Source organism: Artemia sp. Qi Xiang Cuo, chromosome 5 (genome assembly GCF_049724085.1).
Source record: "Artemia sp. Qi Xiang Cuo chromosome 5, ASM4972408v1, whole genome shotgun sequence".
In the NCBI taxonomy this organism is placed as follows: Eukaryota; Metazoa; Arthropoda; class Branchiopoda; order Anostraca; family Artemiidae; genus Artemia; species Artemia sp. Qi Xiang Cuo.
This window is the reverse complement of record NC_142798.1, coordinates 72,145,563-72,164,395: the sequence shown is the minus strand read 5'-3', so window position 1 is coordinate 72,164,395 and position 18,833 is coordinate 72,145,563. Positions and strand designations below refer to the sequence as shown.

Sequence of the window (18,833 nt, the reverse complement as noted above, 5' to 3'; positions counted from 1 at the left end):
CAAGAATACAACCAGTAGAAGGAAAAGACGAACTAAAACGAAATAGATGTTTTTCCTGGATGAAACAAGGCGTCTTTAACGATACATTAGACAAAGATTAAAGATAAAACCTAAAATAATCTATAAAACCTAAAATTAAATAAAGTCTAAAACTGAGAAATCAAAAAACAAACCCATGTTTACATATACTACTGCGATTGAGCACCACAGAAATCTTTGTTTACACAATTGCGAGCTGCTTCAACACTGAAGCAACTGAACACTAAATAGAATACTGAAGCAACTCTTTTTTGTTTCGGGTCTGTTTTGGTGTCTTTCTTAAATGCTGTTTTATTTCTTTTGTTTCTCATTCCATAGTTAATTGTACCAAATTGGTGTTCGTTTTCTTTTCTTCTTTTGTATTATTTGAAGCTATTATTGCTACCACAGAGAGGATGGATCTCACATCCTATATTTCTAAAGGTGATTCATTTCCACTTTATTATGGTAAATAGCCGGCACTCGTATAAAGCTGGAGGACGGCTCGTTTTATCACTTTTGTTGTATTATTACTTTTACTGAGTTTTTGTCTGATAAACCGGTTTTTGTTTTGAGTAGTTTTTTTTAAATTTTGTTGTAGAAGAAACGTAGTTCTTATTTACTAATCGTTAGCCCAAATCTCGGGGGGGGGGATGCTCCCACACTATTTTGTAAGTAAGAAGTAACATAGTGGGTATAGAAGGGCTGAGTATCCAAAAGTTTGTGTTGCAAAGAGCATGGTAACGAGTGGCAAAAAGGCACAATAAGTAATGATATGTAAGGAGCAACGTTTGTCAGTGGTAACTAAACCTCTAAAGAAAACTGGTTTGATTATTAAATATTAAGAATATACGTCTTAAGAATATACTTAGTATGCTGATTCATTAAGTTTGAGTCACAAATAATGACGAAGATCTGACTGCCTTTCCATCATACAAAATAAGACACGATAAGGAGGAGATTTATGAGTATATTGAATAACACAGTAACAACAACCTAAGCGGATATTTCAGCCATGGATGCAACACCAGTGTAATAGATTATTAATTAAACCAAAAGGAGGCAAACATACTCCAAAGAACTCATCGATAAAAGACATTTTGAAAGTAAAATAATTTTCTTATTTGCTTTAGTTATGTTATGTTTACATATTACATATTACATTATGTTACATATGTTATGTATACATTATGTTATATTATGTTTCGCTGATGACTCCTTTTGCATATATAGCTGAAATATCCGCTTAGCTTGTATTCTGTCTTTAAACATTTCCTCGTCATTTCCCTATTTTGTATAAGTTTCAGTCACCCTTCAAAAGTAATAAGCATCAAAATTTTGACCATGAGATATTTTTTTCTTACTTTGATAATTTAGCGCATTTAAAAGACTGATTGAAAATTTATCTTTTAAAGTTGATTTAAAAGATTGTTTTAAAGTGTTAAGGTGTGTTGTTGATAACAAAAGTGAACGTGGCTCAGACGTTCTGAGTAAGCCGTTTTGCTTTTTCTAGAGTGAGCTTGAATCGTGTACAGAAGCCTTGTCCGGCATAGTAGCTAGACCAATCCTTCGTGCCTCAAAGCGGACTATCGTCCAAGCTGGTATCAAAGTTCGAAGAAAACGTCATGAATTATTATACACTGTTGAAAGAGCATCCTTAAGCTCAAAAAAGAAGTTTACAGATCATGTAAGTTATTTCAGTGATTATGTTGTTGTCGTATATCAAAATGAGAAAACATGGGGAAATGCAGAAAAACTAGGCAAATTACTGCCAGTAAAAAAAGAAAAATGTGAATATATCTATACTTTATAATTTTACTTTATCCTTTATTACTTTATACTATACTTTATTATATCTGTACTATATTGTTTATTATACTTTACACCAAAATTATACTTTATGTCTTTTATTAAACAAATTTTTATCATTCACGTTATGAACATTACTTCGACGCCATGAATGATTAATTTCAGTTGACTTCATTCAGCTAATTAATGTTAAAAATCAAATTAAATTAAGCTATAAAAAGGACATATACAGATCTAGTCACTTCAATAACCATGTTTTTAAAAACAAACTTTAATGATCTAAGTAGTAAACGCTATGAAAACGTTTGAAATGTTTATTTTTGGTTTAAAAGACACTAGCTTAATTTGTTCAATATCCTTGGGGGAGGAAGTTGGAGCCAATTTTCACAAATCAAGTGAAAATTACAGTGAAAACAGAAAAATGAGCCATATAATATCATAAAAGCAAAGATATACTTAAGAAAACCAATCCGTTTCTGTGGATGTTTGAATTATACAGGCTTATCTTAGTTTTGACAGGATTTTTGAAGAAAGTAGATTTCAGCTAGGGGAGGGCAAATTGGGTTCTAGGAGGATTAGTTGCCCCCCCCCCCCTGCTGCAGAGCAAATTAAATTCCTTTAAAAAGAACATCAAATAAGACATTTAAAGATTAAATAAGTCATTTCAGTAATTATTTGTATTCCACTATAGAAATTTCATCATGCATGGGGTGAACAATGTATAACCACCATGAGCAAATACCTAGTGATGATTTTTTCTGAAACCGGTAACAAAAAAAGATTGTATTGGATAATTTGATTAAAAGCAAGGCAGAAATTTGAAAAAATTTAGGGTTTTGGAGCTCTGTGGCCCATCCCTTTTCCTCACCGCGAGTCTGTGTTTTTGATTTATTATATACAATTGGAAAGAATAAATACAATACAGCTATAAAAGCTATAAACAGAAGCACATTTTGTTCGTTAAAAAAAAAAAAAAAAAAAAAAAACATTTTGGACTTGACGTTTCAAATTTTTGAGGTTTAGAGGCTTAGTTTTGTATGCTTTAACACTTTTGTGTAAGTTTTAAGTTTTGAATGCAGAATGAAATGCCTGTCTATATTCATCGAAAAAAACAAAAGAATTAATTAGAAAAGGTAGAAGCAGAAGTAACTTCCTTCTGTTCGTAAAAAAAAACGTTTTGGATCAAAGAGAGGTTAAAAAAAACTTTTTTTAATTTATGTAGATGAAACATTTTTTTATTTTATTTTGGATTTTATAGGATTTTTTTTATGGGATTTTATAGGATTTATAGGATTTTATTTTGCTCACTAAATTCGTGCAATGTGAAGTGAAAAGTACTCGAAAGTAAGCGAAAGACCTCCTTACCTACTCAGAACGAGATCTTGTGTCTTAGCCCGGTTCTCTCAGGCTGAATTTCTGGGCGTTACTTTGGAGTTAAATTACAGAATGCCCAGCTTTTCTAAATAAGTGCCGATAATATGCTTTAACAATTCGTATTGTGTAGATCTTAATTTATTTTACGCGCAATTTTTCAGCCTGGAGAAGTGAAATTTTCAATCCTGATCGAAAACAGTAAGCTCATCGAACATTTAACCATGCGAAAATATTTACCATCATCAAGTAACAAGGAAAATTCAACTTCTTTGAGAATCTAGATTTAGCAGACAAAATTGTTAGCCCTTGCTGTAGGGTATAAGCTGTAAAGGGTTAAATTTGTTTTTATTAGTCAAAATATAATGAAGATAGTAACATTTGATTAACGATCATTAATGATGAGGGAATTTCGATGTCTGTAGAGGCCTACCTTCAATCGTTGAGTCATATCCCTTACTTCTTTCGCATGTCATCGCAGTCTGTATCTTCTTACGGCAGGCTCGTTAATGAAGATCGTGAGTTTGGGTCTCACAGACGACTGAATTTCCCTATTGACCTAACAGATTTGTCCCTATTGACCTTCTTTTCCTATCGTGCTATTGAAATATGTTTTTCAGGCTCTTATTCTTTATAGGAATTCGTCAACGCATCAATTAGGTCAACTCTTCATTCAGTTAACTCTTCAATTAGGGCATTAAGTCCAGCGAATCCTTGGATTTTCAACAGAAGACGACCATCAATGTTAAATTCTAACCTGGTTTGGCCTCCAGAAGAAGAAGAAGAGGTTTGTTTTTGGCTTTCGTAGATATTATATATATTAGTATGTTAACGTTTTTAACTCCGTTAACTCTTAAAAGGAAATACTATGAGATGTCAAAGCGGTGTTATTAACCAATAGGGTAGTATCACCTGCAGCCTAAGGGCACTCAAGAATTTATTCTACTATCCCTAAATGGTAATGGTCTTAAATGCACGTAAAATATATTACAACGAAATGTAAAACGTCAATTTTTTTTCAACGTTCATTTTCGAGGAGATTTCAGACAACCAAATTTGAGCAAACTGTGCAAAACCTTCGAAAATTCGGGGACAAAAAAAATGTACAATAAATTTTACCGAGATTTTTTTAATTGTAATTAATTCACTTATCCTTGAATAAAACTTACTTTATGTAAAGAAGTCTAGAGTTTAGATATCAAGTGGAAATATATGTCTCAGTTTTGTCCCCTTATTTGAGGCCAATCATTAGAAATAAGGGAATTTAATCTGAAGTTTCAGATTTAAAATGCGGGAACACAAATAGATTCTTTACATACTTAATTCGGCATTTCACCAAAATTACCTATATCTAAGAGTGCTGATATTTTGTTAGTCTAAGGATTCCCCACGGTGCTAATCTGCCCCGGATCTTTAAGAGTATTTCTGCGTCAAAAATTGGCCGAATGCAGATCAGGGAGGCCTAATATTTTATTCACTATATCCAGCTAAAATAAAGCCAAAGACTTCCTTATGTGATATATCACTTATAGTATAGAAAGAAATCATCATAGTGGATTGCAAATACTGCCGCCAACTATTATATTAATTCATTTAGTTTCATTTAGTTATACTGGAGTACAGAAGCTATGCTTTTAATTAATTTGTTAAACTAAACTAATTTGGACCAAAGACAACGAACGGGCAGACCCACAATTGCAGACATTTTCGTCACTGGGAGCCTATGAAAACGCTTCTCTCTTAGAATGATGCCCGCGTGAATTTCATGTAGTACCAATCAAGGAAGTAGTTCTTTCTCTTTCTTGTTCATTCAGTCTATTGGTCTAACACTTATGCCACTGGGGATCACATTGCCCCCCAAGGCTCGTTGGGCAAGGAAACAAAGCCATGTAAGTTGCTTACGTATAGGGTTCCTAATTGGAAAAGGCTGACATATTTGATCATAGACCTCCAAACAGGCTAAATATACTGAAGTTGCACTTTCAAGGAATAAAACTGTGTAACTCACCCCTTCTCCTCTGAATATGGTCCTATATGAAATATCCTAAAATGTGTATGTGGAGTTATAATCCCATACGTTTTTGCAGACGAAAATTTCCCAAACATTATGTGCAAATTTATAGTCTTCGTTTTAAATTATTTGTGATTCGTTTTGATGCTCGTTGTTGTATGTCTCCTAACTGCAGATTTTGTTGTGCTTCATTTTTGTTTGCGATTAGTTGTGATGTTCGCGTATCGAGTGTCTTCAAAGTATTCGTGGAATTGAAATTTATTAAGTATCATCATTACTTCAAACTTTTTCCATGCCTTTTGCTTTAGCTATTCAGATTGGTCTTGTCGCATTGGATTTTTGGACATTCGGTTGACTAGGTTATTGTTCTTCCAACGGCGTATCATTTTCGGCAATTTTGAATTTGCGTTTTTGGGGGGTCGTCATCTAGGTATATTTCAAATTTCAAACTCTTGGTTTGACAGCGTCAAAACAGTGTTAATAAGCGTCTGTATTGCTCATTTTAAATATTCCAAATTTTTCAGTTGAGATTGGTCTTATCGCGTTGGATTGTCTTGGCTGTTTGACAAAATTTCTTCAGGTTTATTTTGTATACTTACATTGAACTCAATAATGCCTATCCTGGAATTTTGTCTCATTAAATTCTGGACATTTGATGGACCAACTTGTTTTTATTCCAACGGTTCTTCATCGTCTGTTTTTGCGTTTTTGGTTCGTCTTTTTGGCATATTTCAAAATGTAAATTCTTGATTTGGATCCTTATTATTATTGGCGTTATGTTTCATCTTTTTTTATTTCAATGAATTGAATTGAATTGACGCCATCGGTTCTCCCAGAACCTTATCAGACTAGTGTTGCCAATCCTTTCTTCGCCAGTGGTAGGGATATGTGTTTCTAAAAGTCCCACAATATCCCATTTATATCGTTTTAGTTCATTTAGGTTAAGATCTATTTTGCATTGTTTAAAAAGCGTCCTAACGTTCAGGGTTCCAATAGATAAAATCAATTTAGGGGAAAGCACAGCCTCCGGGGTCAGAGTTGTCAACGTTGCTAGAGGGTCTACATTCGCGAGATTCTCGGTCGTCAGATCGTCGGTTGCCCCGGTCGCGGTAACTTCGTGGGTTGCCCCGGACGTAGCAGTATTAGTTCTCGTTCTTGATCGTTTGTACTTCGTAATTTTTAACAAGAAAGAAGTTTTCTTGGCTAATTTCAGTACGGTGGTAAGTCACTCCTCTCCATCCCTAGCAGGGGCCGGCTATGTCTACTACCGATAATGCGCCCTTCTGGCGTCCTGCATCACCTGCAATTTTCCCACTCCTGGGAGAAGGTTTGTGACTGGCGGGACGTATCCATACGCCAATGGGCCCTGCCCAGTGCACATCAGAGGGGCCTTCCACCTCCTCCACCTGAATATATGGCCCCCAGACGTGGGTGCTCCAGCTATATTTCCAGACCCCCAGAGACAAGGTCCCCCCTTTGTCTGCGCCTACCTACCGGGAGGTGCCCTGCATATCTACAGGACGTTCCCCTATCCGCCACCTTGGGACGCGCTGAGTGGCCTGGGGGAGGCCTGGAGGGCTATCATTTTCAATTTTAACACGTTTTGATTCTTGCTGTCCAGTTTGATTTTCATTGATTCGCTCGTATGTTTGGTGTCGCATGTCTTCTAACTGCGTGTGTCTTTGCTCTTCATTTTTATTTTGACTTGCTCACATGTCTTCAAACCGCATGTATTTGCTCTTCATTTTCGTTTTTGACAAGCCGTCGCTGTTCTTCTAACAGCGTGTGTATTTGATCTTCATTTTCATTTTTGACTTGCTCACATGCTCCGTGTCGCATGTCTTCTGGCTGTGGGTATCTTTGCTCTTAATTTTATTTTTACGCGCCGCCGCTTTTCTTCTAACCGTGTGTTTATTTACCCTTCATTTTCACTTTGACTCGCTCACTTCCTCGCTGTCGTATGTCTTCTAACCGCATGTGTCTTTGCTCTTCATTTTAATTTTTAACACGCTCTAATTGTCGTTTTTGGATATCTTCTAATTGCCCATGTCTTTGCTCTTCATTTTTATTTTTGACACGTTTTGGATTTTGATTACTTCTGAAAATTTAGTAATGGCCTTTGCTTTAGCTGTCAATACCGGTGTTGTCGCAATTGATGGTCCAGGTTGTCGAATTTCACATCTTATCAAGTTTTGTAGTTCAGATGTTGGTTCCAAAGAATCATCGTTTATAGTAACTGCAACTGCAAATTTTCGTTTTTGCGGCCTTCCATCAGACATTATATTATATAAATACTGGAAACTCAACAATCTTATTTATGCTATGCATGACATCATATAAGAAAATGCTTATATAATGTCATAAGAAATTCTTGTATGATGTACTAACATAGTACGTGATGTTATTTGCAAAACCAAAATTAAGGCTCTTAACGAATTTTCTCAGACTTTTGACCTATCTAGATCGTTTTTTTATGCGAGAATATCCCAAGATGCCAATTTCCCCGAAAAAAATATAGAGCCGTTTTCGAGAACATACACACATGCACATATACATAATTATTGCTCATCCTTCAGTTGTTACCATAACAAATTATTTACTCATATCGGTTAAGCGTTGTAATCTAGGACCATGACATAGATCTTACTTTTTTCATCTTTTATGGTTATAATCTACAATTATGACAGCCATTCATCATCTCGTATATGAAAATGCAGTTTTTTGAAAAAAAATATCTCTTTTTTATTTATGCAGAAGATGCCAGATATAGCGATTTCCTTTAAAATGGACCATAAAACAGATCTTTATGATGTTCCAGTGCCAAGCTATCTGTGGAGAAGGAAAAAACGGAAAAAGGATGATTTTGATGCAGAATATCGTGGTTGCAGCCACTTTCCTTGCTTCTCAAGCCAATACATTTTCTTTGTTGTTGAAGCCAAAGGACTGTAAATGACTATATGTGGGTTTTGGCCAAGGCGGTTCTAATGGTGTACCTTGTGTTTCAATCTAACACCATTTTTGGGGGGTTTTGGGCTATTTTTTGTTGCTATGAGACGTATTTGTCTCTTACTAGGCGGTAGCTACCACTACAACTGCGATTATAGCATTGACTTATAGTACATGACGTCATCTTTGGTAAAAAAGGGCTTGCACCAATGAGAACGGTACTAAAGTGAATTAATGTATTATGTATTCACAGTAAATAATCTCTTAGACCACACTGCTTTTTCATTTACAAAATATTAAGAGGGAAAAACGGGTTTAATTTAAATATTTCATATTTCGGGTTTAGTTTAAATATTTAAATATAACAGGTTTAAAAATCCGAATCTACGTCTGGGAGCATTTCTCAACAGAAAGAAAAAAACTTTTAAGAAAACCGAAATATTCTGATTTTTTTATTAATAAATGTTTTGTTGATATTCTTTTATTTCATTTTTGTTCCACTGCTTTATTTAATTTAAACCTGTTTTTCTCTCTTATTTTTTCAGAAATGCATTCACATTTGACAAAATGCTTAAAGAAACTACAACCGAACTCTAGTGAAGCTATGCTCCTATAAGTAATCACCGAAGCCGCGCCGAAAACCGGCGGCACGCCACCGAAAATCTTATAGCGCGCCGCCGCCGAAAAGGCTTCAGCGCGCCGACGCTGCCGTCGATACGGTCGGTGGTGGCACGCCACCGGAAATTTTAAGCACCGAATTGTTTTCTGAGATTACTGAGAGGCAAATATAATGCAGAATCTACTAACTAACGGTACATACAAAAATTTTGGATCCTCTTTAAAAATTTGAATTTACTCGTCAACTATGGACTTTAGATTATCATTCACTTGTTTCTGTCCTCTTTCCTACAATGTAATATTTTCTAATTAGAAGAGCTTTGACTAGCCATTATATTCCTCGAAAACCGTCTTTATAAATGCTTTACCATATGCAAAAATGCAGCTATTCTACAAAGGCCTGAGGGCATGGTGGAAAAATCTTATAAGTAAACTCCCCCCCCCCCCTTCGACCCTCACCCTAATGTATCTTTATACATATGAACGTGGAAGCATGACAAAGTGGAAGAACTAAACTTATATACAAATTCTTTGTCTTCCGAACAGCCTTCTAGAAAAAATTCAAATTTAAAACAGAAATAAATTCCTTTGGAGATTTTGTGATTTAGACAAGGTTCTTGATGCTGATAATCAGTTGCCCATTGTGCAGGTTGCTGATGATCTGCCTCCTATTTTATCAAGATATGAACAACGCAGGTCCCTAGAACGAGGTTTGCCCACAAGATGGACTGCAACATATAATATTGTCCCAAAGTATTATTCAATACAAAGGCGCTCTGGCAAATGTTCTGTTTAAAATTGGGAAACCCGACCATGTTCTAGATGATGAGGACTATGAACTGATCCGCGAACTTCACTCTCTACTACCAAATTTATTTACTACAGTCGAGCCTATTGAGAGAGAATTCCTTCCCACCCTAAATGTTGCTCTGCTCTGGCGGGGCCTCCTAAAAGATCATCTTGAGGAGCAGCCTAATGATAGTAGCTGTATTTTACTTCTGAAAGAAAATGTGAAAAACAAGTTTGACTTTCGTTTCCCAAGGGATGGTCTCATGATGACAGCTGCACTTTTGGACTCCAAAACGTTCAAGATAAATGAAATTGATGAGTGTCTAAGCCTTCTTGATTGTTCACTGACAAGAAGGGAATTCTTGTTCAAAATGGTTAAGCCTCTAGTAAAAAAATAAAGCATAAATTAGCCATGGATTTATGGTGTAAGAATATATTTGTTTAATTCAAGCTTTAGAGCTTAATTTAAACTAAGCTTTAAATTACCTTTTTTGTCGGATTAATCCAAATATCAGGCGGTTTAAGGTCTCGCTATCGATCATTTCTGTCAGAAGAATGTCTTTGACAAGATAAGAGTGATATCTGGTCCTTATTTGTATGATGTTCGGCCAAGGTAACGAAGCTAAAAAGGAATTGTGGACTGAATTCTGATAAAAACTGGCATTAATTTAGTTTTCAAAACTTTTAAAAGTAGCCGAAAAAATTCTAAAAATAGAAGAAACGGTGATAAATTGACGGCACGCCGCCGTAAATTTTTCGGCGGCGCGACACTAAAAAAAAATCGTCGCCACTACCGGCATAATTGTGTCCACCGCCGCTGAATTTTATTTCGGCGCGGCTTCAGTGTCGACCTATAAACAAACTGATCAGATTTCGGGGTCGACCATATCATCGTCAATGTCTGAAAACTGTAATTACATCTCCTGACGTGAAACATTTTATATCATTTACATTTTGACAAAGCCCAGCCTTGTATGTAGTTTATTAAAACTCTTGTGGATGTTCTTCAGCAATTCAAAATTGTCTGAAGAACTAAAGCCTGATGTCTCCAACATATTCCTAACCATAACTAAGACCTTAACCAAATGAAATGTACCTAGAAGTAATCTTCATATCTTCTCGGTTTTTTGGGCCAAGAACTAAAAAGCAGGGCACAGGTAAATAGTGGTGCCGTTCATTTTTCAAAATAGCCTTATTTAAAATTTAAAATAAGACCAAGAAGATAGTATAGAGCACAACAGGGGACTAGAACCAGCCAACCACAGAAGCTCCAAGTAAGAAGCAAACACTTAACCGAACTATCAAGGAGTCAAAGAAAGATTCTACTGCGATTTCCACCAAAAACACGTCATCTCTTCCTGTTAGAAAGGCCCTCAATAAAAAAGAAGAGCTTCTGCAGCTAAACCAGCTGTTAATTGCAAAAAATCAAAAGTCTCTTGAATTACCCATCAGAGGCAAAACAAGGGCACTGTCGCACGTGTGGAAACACGTGCAAATTCAGTACCGAACAAACCTTTAAAAAGAATCCATTACCCGGGATACACATACATAATCAGGCAATACAGGAGCCCCAAAATCCAACCCGGCTTGAACAATGTTAACTGTAACAATAATATTAAAAATTCCAACGAGACATCCAAGAAAGCATTGAAGAACCCAAGGATGACTCCAGGAGACTACTTTACTCTGTATAACAAACCAAAGATCATAGTTTGACTTCAGTTCCTTCTGCGTGACTTATCTTTAAGACAGAGCAACAATCCATAACACATGGCATTGTTGCTTCTTGATAGCTTGGAAGACTGAACGCTTCACAAGAGAGAGTTTAAGAGAGAAAAACGGGTTTAATCTAAATAAAGCAGTGATGCGCCTACTAAAACGTACTAAAAACAAAAGCAACAACAAAACATTAATTAATAAAAAAATTCCAAATATTTCGACTCCATATCGGCTTTATCAACAGGGAAAAAAAAACTTAGTTAATCTTCTAAAGAAAAAGACAAAGAACAACACAAACGTTAAGAGAAAAAGAACAGAAGACAAAACAAACAAATAAGATAAGATTGGCAAATGAGATTAAGATATCCTATTTTCCACTCTGACCTTATAGAGGAAAATTATCTAAAGATTTTGGTGTCTTGCCTGTAATTACACTTATGCCGTAATTTGGAAGTTTCATTAAGATGTGAGTTTTATTTATTTGTTTTGCTCTTTTTTTTATAGTTGTGTATTCAAAACATTTTTATTTTGAATGCACAACTGTCTTACTTTCTTTCGGTCATGCCAGTTAATGGTTTCAAACAGTGCAAATAAAGATCCTTTAGTTCACAGCCATGATCACTACTCTCTGTTCCAGTTTTGCTAATAGAAGAGGTGCTATGTATTTCTTGGCATTGGAAAAAAAAAACCTATTGTCCATAATCATGGGCGTAGCAACAGCTGCAACCTAGTAAAGGACAAACAACGACCAATAGCAAATAAAATTAAAAAACGAGTTTAAAAGAAACTGGCTAGTGAGAAGAAATGCCCACTTCTAGCTAATTCAGGAATTGTGACCATTATTTAAATTATTCTAATAGTAAAATGTTATTTTGAAAACAGATTTGAGGAAATTTCCAAAAATAGCCGAAAACCCCTAAAAACGGCGTCGGATCGAAACAAATAGTACACAACTGGAATCATCATGGCTGAAAATATAGGACACTTAGTCGTCTCCCTCGAACAACAAGGAAAATCAGTTTTTTGCATGGGTACAACTGATGTGTCCTTTTTTCTTCTCACTGCTAGAGGGGCACTAGAATATCATAGAGAGCTATGTAAGGGCTCATTTTAAAGGAAGTTGCTATATCTAATGCCCTTGTAACTAACAATAGACGATAGTTAAAACAAACAAAATGCATTTTTGACAAAAAACTGTATCTTCATATGGAAGATGATAAATGGTGTCAGTCGTAAAACAGCCATAATTACCATTATAGTAAAATTATGTGATGATGTGAGTTCCAACAATGTTAGTACCGATATAAAGACTGAAAGGTCAAGGCAGTGATGATAGCTAGAGAAAAATAGTTAAGAGATTTGCGAGTATTAATCAAATGTACTTTAAAGGTTGTCTTGGGTAATAGTGATGACAACGTAACTCGTTCTTTACCAGTTCCTACTATGATTAAGCCGAAGTCTTTTTCCCGTGTGCAATATATATTTTCTACAAATGACGAAAATAAGGACGAACGCAACACTGCCTTTCCATAATCATTGTTGCAGAAGTAAGAAAAATCTATTAAATATTTACATGGAACACTGTCAATTCAATTCAATTTATTGAAATAAAAAAAAGATGAAACATAACACCAATAATAATAAGGATCCTGGAAGCGAACTTGTTGAGGACAATAACAACAAGAAATTGAAAATGAAAATTGTCCATCGCCAAGATGTTCGCTTTTTGATGTCGAGTAAGGCACGAAGATCACTGATTTCCGTAATGGCTGAGTCAGAACGGTTGATTATGATCCGAATGAAAAGATCACAAATCAACATCACGATCATACAAGTCTACGCTCCTGACTCCAGCAAACCAGATGAAGAGTCTGACAATTTCTACCTTCAACAGCAAAGCCTAGTTGACGCAGTTCCCAAAAAGAACCTTGTTATTGTCATTGGCGACTTCAATGCTATTGTTGGTAACGCTTCTACTGGAAACGAAGATATTATAGGTAAATTCGGCTTTGGATGACTTAACAAGAGGGGATAACGCCTCATTGAATTTTGTAGAGACAGCGATCTAGCCATTACCAATACTCTCTTCAAACACAGAGAAAGTTGTAAGGCAACATGGACCTCGCCGGATATAAATCCCGTAATCTTATTGATTACGTGCTCATCTCTAGGCGGTGGAAATCGTCTGTGCTAGATACTGTCACCCTCGCAGGTGGCGATTTTTCGCAGATGCTGTGCCCTCCTCAACGCCTCGCTCTTTACGCTAAAGTTTGACTGTCTCACAACTCTTTTTTTAAACAATAAAAACTTTAGCGTAAAGAGCGAGGCGTTGAGGAGGGCACATCCTCTTTCATATACGGAATAATTTCTGTTCGTTTTAAGATTTAATGTCGCTCCTTACTTTCATTTTAAATTTTTTTTTTTTTTTATTTAAAGGCTGCGAAAGCGGGGGGTTGGGAGGGGGCCACCCCCCCAACTGTGCCTCCTAATCCCTGTACGGTTTAAGGATCGACCTTGTAACTCAGCCTCTTTAACTCTTTAGAAAACGTAGTTTTTTTCAAATAATTTCTGCACGTTTTTGTACAGTTTATTACTTATTATTGCTTGACTAACTGTTAGCTGATCGTGTCAGGAGTTGAAGTTGGGGGCTGCCGCCCCCAAACCCCCCGCTCTTGAACATTCTTGTGTTAAGGCTTTTAATTCCTGAATACTCAAATCACGTCGTACAGGGTGCCTCCTAATCCCTGTACGTTTTAAGGTTCGAACTTGTGACTCAGCCTCTTTAACAGCCCCCCCAACTGTGCCTCCTAATCCCTGTACGTTTTAAGGGTTGACCTTGTAACTCAGCCTCTTTAACTCTTTAGAAAACGTAGTTTTTTTCAAATAATACACATAAACAGGTTAGACATGCTTTGTTATGAAAATTGACGCGCAGATATTTTCATAACAAAGCATGTCTAACCTGTTTATCTGTATTATTTGAAAAAAACTAAGGTTTTTCGTAAATGTAAATTCGGGGGATAATTTTTTCGGTCTGAAAATATCAAAAGGCCCTAACAGGTCGAATTCTGCTTCGAATGAGTCCTCATTCAACCGGATCCGTTGCCAACTGTGGCCTGTAGGCGTGGCTAAGAAAAAAAGAAATGATGATGAATTTTAAGTGGCTATATTTGGTTTTTTGAAAACAAGGAAGGAGTGATCGGATTGAGCTGAAATTTTGAGGATAAGCTCCCGGGCCCTAGGAAAGCTTAACTTCGAAATTTCATCGGACAACGTTAAAGGGGGGCTGTGGTGGGAGGGTCCAAAATTCCGTCCCAGTTTACCCCATGAAGATAAAGTCAGAGGAGGATGAAATTTTGCAAGTTTCTTAGTTTGAGCTTGGGCTACAAAATGCGATTACCTCCGTCTCTCAGCGACCTCTAGGACCTGAAATAGCTTAACATTGTGGTGGGTCGCCTCTTTATAGAGGCACAAGTGTGCCTCCTTGATATATATATATATATATATATATATATATATATATATATATATATATATATATATATATATATATCTATATATATATATATATATATATATATATATATATATATATATATATATATATATATACAGATATATATATATGCCGTCAATTTATCACCGTTTCTTCTATTTCTAGAATTTTTTCGGCTAATTTAAAAAGTTTTGAAAACTAAATTAATATCAGTTTTATCAGAATTCAGTCCACAATTCCTTTTTAGCTTCGTTACCATGACCGAACTTCGGGCAAATAAGGACACAATATCACTCTTAACTTCTCACAAACATTCTTTTAACCCAAATGATCGATAGCGAGACCTTAAACCGCCTGATATTTGAATTAATCCGACAAAAAAGGTAATTTAAAGTTTAGTCTAAATTAAGCTCTGAAGCTTGAACTAAACAAATGTACTTGCACCATAAATCCATCGCTAATTTATGCTTTATTTTTTTACTAGAGGCTTAACCATTTTGAACAAGAATTCCCTTCTTGTCAGTGAACAATCAAGAAGGCTTAGACACTCATCAATTTCATTTATCTTGAACGTTTTGGAGTCCAAAAGTGCAGCTGTCATCATGAGACCATCCCTTGGGAAACGAAAGTCAAACTTGTTTTTCACATTTTCTTTCAGAAGTAAAATACAGCTACTATCATTAGGCTGATCCTCAATATGACCATAAAGGAGGCCCTGCCTGAGGAGAGCAATATTTAGGGTGGGAAGAAATTTTCCCTGAATAGCCTCGACTGTAGTAAATAAATTTGGTAGTAGAGAGTGAAGTTCGCGGATCAGTTCATATTCCTCATCATCTAGAACATGGTCGGGTTTCCCAATTTTAAACAGAACATTTGCCAGAGCGCCTTTGTATTGAATAATACTTTGGGACAATATTATATGTTGCAGTCCATCTTATGGACAAACCCCGTTCTATGGACCTGCGATGTTCATATCTCGATAACATAGGAGGCAGAACATCAGCAACCTGTACAATGGGCAACTGATTATCAGCATCAAGAACCTTGTCTAAATCACAAAATCTCCAAGGGAATTCATTTCTATTTTAAATTTGATTTTTTTCTAAAAGGCTGTTAGGAAGACAAAGAATTTGTATATAAGTTTAGTTCTTCCACTTTGTCATGCTTCCACGTTCATATGTATAAAGATACATTAGGGCGAGGGTCGAAGGGGGGGGGGAAGTTTACTTATAAGATTTTTCCACCTTGCCTTCAGGCCTTTGTAGGATAGCAGCTTTTTTGCACATGGTAAAACATTTATAAATAAGGTATTCGAGGAATATAATGGCTAGTCGAAGCTCATTCTATTTAGAAAAAATTACATTGTAGCAAAGAGGACGGAAAAAAGTGAATGATAATCTAAAGTCCATAGTTGACGTGTAAATTCAAATTTTTAAAGAGGATCCAAAATTTTTGTATGTACCGTTAGTTAGTAGATTCTGCATTATATTTGCCTCTCAGTAATCTCAGAAAACAATTCGGGGCTTAAAATTTCCGGTGGCGTGCCACCACCGACCGTATCGACGGCAGCGTCGGCGCGCTGAAGCCTTTTCGGCGGCGGCGCGCTATAAGATTTTCGGTGGCGTGCCGCCGGTTTTCGGCGCGGCTTCTGTGATTACTTATAGGAGCATAGCTTCACTAGAGTTCGGTTGTAGTTTCTTTAAGCATTTTGTCAAATGTGAATGCATTTCTGAAAAAATAAGAGAGAAAAACAGGTTTAAATTAAATAAAGCAGTGGAACAAAAAACTGAGAAAAGTATCGGAGCCGAGCAACCGAAATATCTACTTCAAGAAAACAGCACTACAGCAAAAATAGAGGTGGCATCCTAAAATACAAGAGAAGCAAATTGAAAAGAGATAAAAAGGGCGGCTGAAAGCAACAGGGTTAGAGCCCACATACTGAACTGGGGAGGTTTACAACTTAAAATTCCAGGGGAACCTTCACCCGTGACCGATATTGTTTTTCTTTTATCATATTCAATAAGGTTCTATCAAATAAGATTCTCAAACCTTATTTGACTCTGCCATTCAAAAATTTTTTGTTCTGACAGTGCTCAAATCTACTTTCCGGATTGGCTTGTCTTCTGTCTTTTCAGTTATCTATTAATTTTGTTTGTAATGTTGCTTAATTTATAAAAAGACATGTAAAGCTAGCCTTGGAAATCTTTTTACTACAGGTCAAAGACCCAACTGGATCAAAAATCCAGTTTTGCCGAAAGGGCGTACCGGTATTAATGCACAATTGGGGCTCTCCAGAAGGAAACAAGTTAAGAAAACAATTCTTCCTTCGTAATATGCATAAACCTTGTAGTTAACACATTTTGAAACCACTTCCAGTATAATGAAACCTTGTATACTGGCTGATGCTGAAACCATGAAATTGAGTGTATCAGGTTTTATAGACGTGAAAAAAAAAGAATTGGAATTAAAATTGACTATGTATCAATTATTTTGATCCTTAACTGATGTGACTTCGGAACTAGCAACACTTACCTGTCATTATTGCTGGATTAAAGAATAATTTAGTAACCATCCTGTGATGTATTGATCTGCAAACCCTTTTTTTTTTTTTTAAGCTGCCAAAACCAACGGAACACTTTTAATATAGAAAGAAACACAAAAATAAATCATGCAATAGCAAAAACTATGGAGCTCTAGTATTATATACGCTATGACTAATTCCTATATTTTGCACCATGTATTATATTGTTTTCTTTTTTCTTCTTCTTTCTCATTTTTCATCTTCTTTCTCATTTACATTTTTAGGATGCAGAACTTGGCGAGGATACGTTGATGTCACGAACAGACGTATCACGTAAGTATCTCTTTCACAACTAGTATCCATTTTACCCTTTCCCTTTTAAGTCTGAAGTTAAAACTTAAGTGAAAGGGGGAACTAATATGTAAATCCAATAAGTAAATCGTAGAAGCGAAAAAAAGTCCGCGTTAGTTAAAATAAAGATTAATTGACAAGTCAAAGCTACACCTGTAAAAACTACAATTCTTAAGATTAGCTAAAATTAATCAAATGGAGAAATGAGGTATCAACGAAATTGGGTATCAAGAATTTGGATACCTCAAGAAATGAGGTATCAACGAAATTGGCAAGACATATTTGTTATTTTTTTTTGGGTTGGATATAACCTAGTTGAAACTTCTAAGCAGCATGTTCTACTTTTCAGAATTCCTTTTAAATGAGCCTATTTTGATTTTAAATCCTCAACAACTTTGGCTATTCTAATCACTTTTCCAATACCCTTCCTCTTCCCAGTTCTAAAAAATAGGCGCGAACCAGGCTGGATATATTTTGGGTGTTGCTTAAAATGAAATACAACTGAAGCACGGTCGTCAGTGGGCAAACAGCTTCGGTTGTCTGTGTACTTCACAACAGCCGTTTGCTGAACACTTCCATTGTATATCGGAGTTTCAAAGCAAGGATGAATTTTAGATGGGTGGTAAAGTACACATATTGTCGCACTGAAGTAAAAAGTTGCTCCTGGTTTTGCCATTGGGCACAGCAACACCATTCCTCTCATAGGTAGCGCAATAGCGCTGCTTAAGTAAAGAATGATGTTGGCACAATATATTATTTTTTTTTTCCTTTAGACCAGGGCACTTCGTATCAAAGGAGTTGTCGTAGAAATTTCGAAAAGGACTCATTCGATTGGAAGGTGGAGTGACTAGTGCCCTTTTTAATAGCAGAAAGTGATTGGAAGGCAACTAACACCCCTTCTGCGCCAACCATTTTCCCCAACACATCCAATCAAAATTTTGAGATAGCCATTTTGTTCAACATAGTTGATTTCCAGATAGAAATTATGTTTCTGGGGAGGACACTCCCCCAGAGCCCTCAGGGCAAGGGATTTAAGTTATGCCCTGGGGGCATATAAGGTTTTTATAGAAAGCGTTGTCGTAGAAACTTCAAAAAAGGCTCATTCGATTGGAAATTCAAAGGCCTAGTGTCTTTTTTAATAGTCGGAAGTGATTGGAGGGTAAATAAACCCCCTCTCACGCCTA

At 36.1% G+C, this 18,833-nt stretch overlaps 1 protein-coding gene across 1 annotated transcript in view; it reads left to right on the top strand.

Moving 5' to 3' along the window:
- LOC148952484 (ankyrin repeat and IBR domain-containing protein 1-like) overlaps positions 1 to 18,833 on the top strand; it is a 108,621-nt gene that overhangs the window by 70,364 nt on the left and 19,424 nt on the right. The window contains exons 10-12 of the mRNA XM_089089914.1: positions 1,532 to 1,705; positions 3,836 to 3,985; positions 17,583 to 17,631. Coding sequence (XP_088946040.1) covers positions 1,532 to 1,705; positions 3,836 to 3,985; positions 17,583 to 17,631 — 373 coding nt within the window. The remainder of the gene's footprint in view (positions 1 to 1,531; positions 1,706 to 3,835; positions 3,986 to 17,582; positions 17,632 to 18,833) is intronic.